The sequence below is a fragment of the Palaemon carinicauda genome, chromosome 8, assembly GCF_036898095.1.
Source record: "Palaemon carinicauda isolate YSFRI2023 chromosome 8, ASM3689809v2, whole genome shotgun sequence".
NCBI lineage: Eukaryota > Metazoa > Arthropoda > Malacostraca > Decapoda > Palaemonidae > Palaemon > Palaemon carinicauda.
Window position 1 is genome coordinate 33,405,430 of NC_090732.1, and position 4,369 is coordinate 33,409,798.

The window sequence follows — 4,369 nt, forward strand, 5'->3', positions numbered from 1 at the left end:
TACTCCTTTTAATACTGGTCGGAGCCCACGTCATCTTATGAATCAGTTAAAGTGATTGTCACTGTCTCCTTATATATATGTCCTGAATTAAGGCAACCAATGTTCTATTGACTTTTACATAGAGATAATATAATAGAGACTGATTAGGTTCTATGAATACCATACATATCTTATTTTTAATTCATACTAATTAATTGTCCGAGTAGCACAACTAGACAAAACAAAACCGGCATTATATAATAAAAAAATAAATTGAAATCATAAACCATTATACAACATATACCAGATCAATGGCTATTATAAAATAAAAGAAAGCAAATGATATGATACATAATTCCAAATCATTACCAAATTTTCCATTACACAGAAAACTCTATTAAAGCATATTTACCATAATGCGGATATATATATATATATATATATATAAATATATTTATAAATATATATATATATATATATATATATACATATATATATATATATATATATATTATATATATATATATATATATATTATATATATATATATATATATATTTATTTATATATACATATATATATATATATATATGTGTGTGTGTATATATATACAGTATATATATATATATATATATGCAGTATATATATATATATATATATGCAGTATATATATATATATATGTGTGTGTGTGTGTGTGTGTGCGTGTGTGTATAAACGTAACTTTTGCTTTAATCTTGGTCAGCCTAGTTTCTGAATTTTTTGTTTTATGTAAATTTAGTATAATACTTTAGTTTCAAGGCTATAATTGTAAATTTAAAGATTTTTTCTGTTGAAGTGCTGCTTTAAACTCCTCTCCGCTCATTTAAAGATTTGTGAGTATCTAGTTCAATGCTTGGTTTCTTTTCTGTGCTTTTCGAGTCCTTAGTGAAAAGAGACACCTAAGGTTACTTAGGAGGAACTTGATTGCTAAATAAACAGTTCGGGCCTAAGGTTTCCAGGACCTACTGCACCTACTGGCTAATGTTAGCCTTCTGAAGATTACGTAACCTACTGTTGACGGCCTTTTCCCACTGTTGACGGCTTCTTGCAGGTGCAATTCTGCCACCTGCGGTGTTTTGGAGTTCCTGGTGTTCTTTTCTGCAATCCGCAGAGCCAACGCAGTAATCGCGTCTTTGAGGTGGACTCGGTAGCATCGACACATCCACGCCATGACCAGCTGCGGGAACCCTGGAGATCGTAGTATCAAGTAGGGAGACAGTTGCTAGGTAGGAAAGACAAGTTTCCTTTTTTTCTTGGATTGCGGCTACGTTTCCCTGCCTTTGGTGAGGAGTCCTGCGGTGCTGTACTCCCTATAGTAGCAGAGTGCCTGTGGAGCCGCTACCTTATTTGGAGCTGTGGTGTTTTTTTTTTTTTCTTCAGCCTCAAAGAGTGTGGGAACATTTATATATTTAGTGTTTAGTTTAGTTTGTATTTTATTTGACTCTCTCTAGTTGAGAATGTGGTGATTCCTATCGGGGAATTTTGTTTATTATCAATTGTGTGTTTACTTATCTAAATATTTGACTCTCTCTTGTTGAGAGTGTGGTTTCCCATTGGCGAATTTTGTCATTAATAGATAAGTGTTAATTGTTAATTATTAATTGTTATTTATCAATTGTTATTTGTTTATTGTTAAGTTGTTAAATTGTTAGGTAGTCACAAGGTTGGCTTTTTGACAAATTGTTGTTAATAAATATTGTTAGGTTTTCCCAAGTGTTTTCATTTCCACTGGCCAATTTTTATACCGAATATCATTTTTATCAATGACCTCTCTTATCGTGTAATAAGAACTTGCACTATGGCCCGACAAGGGTCGTCACATATTTGGCGAATGTGACAGGATCGAGCGCTCAGGGTATCCGGTGTTTTGGTCGGTGGAGCGACACTCTGGTGAACTATTCAATATTTTTTTTTTTTTTTGTTTTAGTATTGCCTTTCTCCCCTGATTTTTTTTCTGTTTTACTAAATGCAGGATTTGTTCATGATCCATCCGAGTTTTTTGGGTCAGTAGACTGTATTAAGTATTTGCCCCTGCTAAGTAAGAAACAATTAGTTGAGTGTGCTAAGTGGTTGGGTGTTCCGCAGAAGACAGCAGACACCAGAGCAGAGAAGTTGGTTTTAGTTAGATATAGATTAAAACAGGAGTTAGCTAAAGCTGAATATCCAGGGAATGAGAGTGAGGAAATAGGTGACAGTGAGGAGAGTTCGAGTGGGGGTTTCGAAGAGGACAAAGTAAGTTTGAGGGCTGTTCTAACTCTTTTTGAGGACCCTCCTGTAGTAGGTACCATTTATGAGGGTCCAGTAAATTTTCCCAAGGTTCCGGGAAACGAGTCCTTTAATCCATTTTTGGCCTCCCTTGATTCTGTATCTTTCAAATCTCAGTACCCTGTTAATGCGTTTTGGTGATTCCAAGGAGGAGAAGGAATACAACCTTAATTGTAAGTGCATAGAATTGCGAAAAATGGAGTTTGAGGAGAACGAGCCGGTAAGGCGTCATGAGTTGGAGATGGTGAAATCAGATGTAGAGATGGCTACGTTGCAGGGGGTCATTTTGATGAGTTCCCCTAAGAATACCTACCACGATCGCTTCAATATAGGTGCTGCACTAAAATTGGTGCCGATTTTTGACGAAAAGGATGTCCCTGAGTTCTTCAGGGCATTTGAGCGTGTGGCCTCCTGATTGCCTTGGCCCGCAGAATGGTGGACCGTGTTAATTCAGTGTAGGTTAATGGGCAAGGCAATGTGGGTGTATAATGCCTTGGAGGAGGGGGTAGCTCAGGATTATCAGAAGGTAAAAGCCATAATCTTAAAATCTTACGACTTGGTCCCTGAGGTCTACCGCCTCAGGTTTCGTAACTATACGAAACACCCTGCAGAGTCTTTTGTGGTGTTTGCCCGCGTCAAGGAGGAACAGTTCGACGATTGTCATAAAAGTCGTCATATTAGCACTTTCGCTACGTTATGGGAACTTTTGCTCCTTGAAGAGTTTCAGGAGGCCTGTAGCAGGGAGTTGAGAGTTTACTGGAGGCAAAAGGTGTGAAATTGAGTAGTGCCGCTCAGTTAGCAGATAAGTTTGTATTGACTCATCGTTCAGGTAGCAGTAGTTTTAGTTATTAAACTTTAAGTAATTAAAGATCTTGTTCTCCTAATAGTGGTAAGAGAGAGGAAACCTACTCGTCGACTCCCCATATCCCCAAAAGTGGTAATATTAATTTTAATTCTTTTTCAGGTGATAGGGATATGGGTAGAGTCCAAGGAGGTCCCTACTCCTCCTAAAAGTTTTGCTAATAAAGACTTCCCAGGTTGGGGAAATAGCAGGTATAATAGGAATAGAAGCGCAGGCCGTAAAGGAAGCTGTTTTTTGTGCAACAGGCCCGGGCATTACCAAAACCAGTGTAATACTCGTAGGATATACTTAGAGCGAAATAATCAAAGTCCTGTAACCTTGGTTAGTGATAAATCAGAGGTTAGTAGCTGTAACCCCATAGACAGACCTATAGTAGATAGTAGTTCAGTAAATAGTAGTAAGCCTAATGTTCCTATTACCCAATCATGACTCAAGTACAACAAATATGTGTTGCCTGGAAAGTTGATTTTTGACTCTCTTGTCATCCAGGGGAAATTTTTTAGGGACACTAGTTCTGCCAGGTCATTAGTCCTGAGGAGGGCTCTAAATAGTTCTGAAAAATATACTGGAAATTTTGTAGTTTTAGGTTTTCCGGATTCAGTTGTGACAGCTCCTTTGCTTAATGGCCTCATGTCTTTTCCAGGATATGATCGCGTCCCTGAGTTGGCTGTGGTGGATAGTCTACCTATTCTGGATATTGATGGTATCCTGGGAAATGCTATGCTGATTGTGGAAAGACGGGAACTGTTCTCTATGTTATCAGTAAATGTCAGTCTCATGGCTATAATGACTCAGCCCGCAGCAAAAGCTGCTAATTTACCTGATGTGGATAGCGACGATGACTAATGTTAAGTAGTGTAAAGTTAGATGTTTTAAGGCCCCGCCAGTAGAGAATTGTTGTAATGAAGTAGTTAATATGGAACTTGATTGGGGACAGAGCTGCTTTTACTAAGCTCAAAAGGATGAATTTAATTTTGATTTGGGCGATGCTACGGATTTGACTAAGCCTAGGATTAGAACTTTAAATCACCCCGCATCTGATAATTTGAATAAAACCTGTCGGGTGGAACAGATTGTGGTACCTTCTCAATTTAGAAATTCTGTTTTGGGAGTTAGCTCATATTATTATTATTATTATTATCATTATTATTATTATTATTATTATTAATATTATTATTATTATTATTATTTATTACTAGCCAAGCTACAACCCTAGTGGGAAA

General features: G+C 37.1%; 1 protein-coding gene across 1 annotated transcript; it reads left to right on the forward strand.

Moving 5' to 3' along the window:
• The first annotated feature begins 2,759 nt into the window (after positions 1 to 2,759).
• LOC137645170 (uncharacterized) lies at positions 2,760 to 3,992 on the forward strand. The gene is made up of 3 exons (XM_068377997.1): positions 2,760 to 3,053; positions 3,249 to 3,485; positions 3,636 to 3,992. Exons 1-3 carry the CDS (start codon positions 2,760 to 2,762, stop codon positions 3,990 to 3,992), a joined length of 888 nt encoding a protein of 295 aa, XP_068234098.1.
• The last annotated feature ends 377 nt before the right edge of the window (positions 3,993 to 4,369 follow it).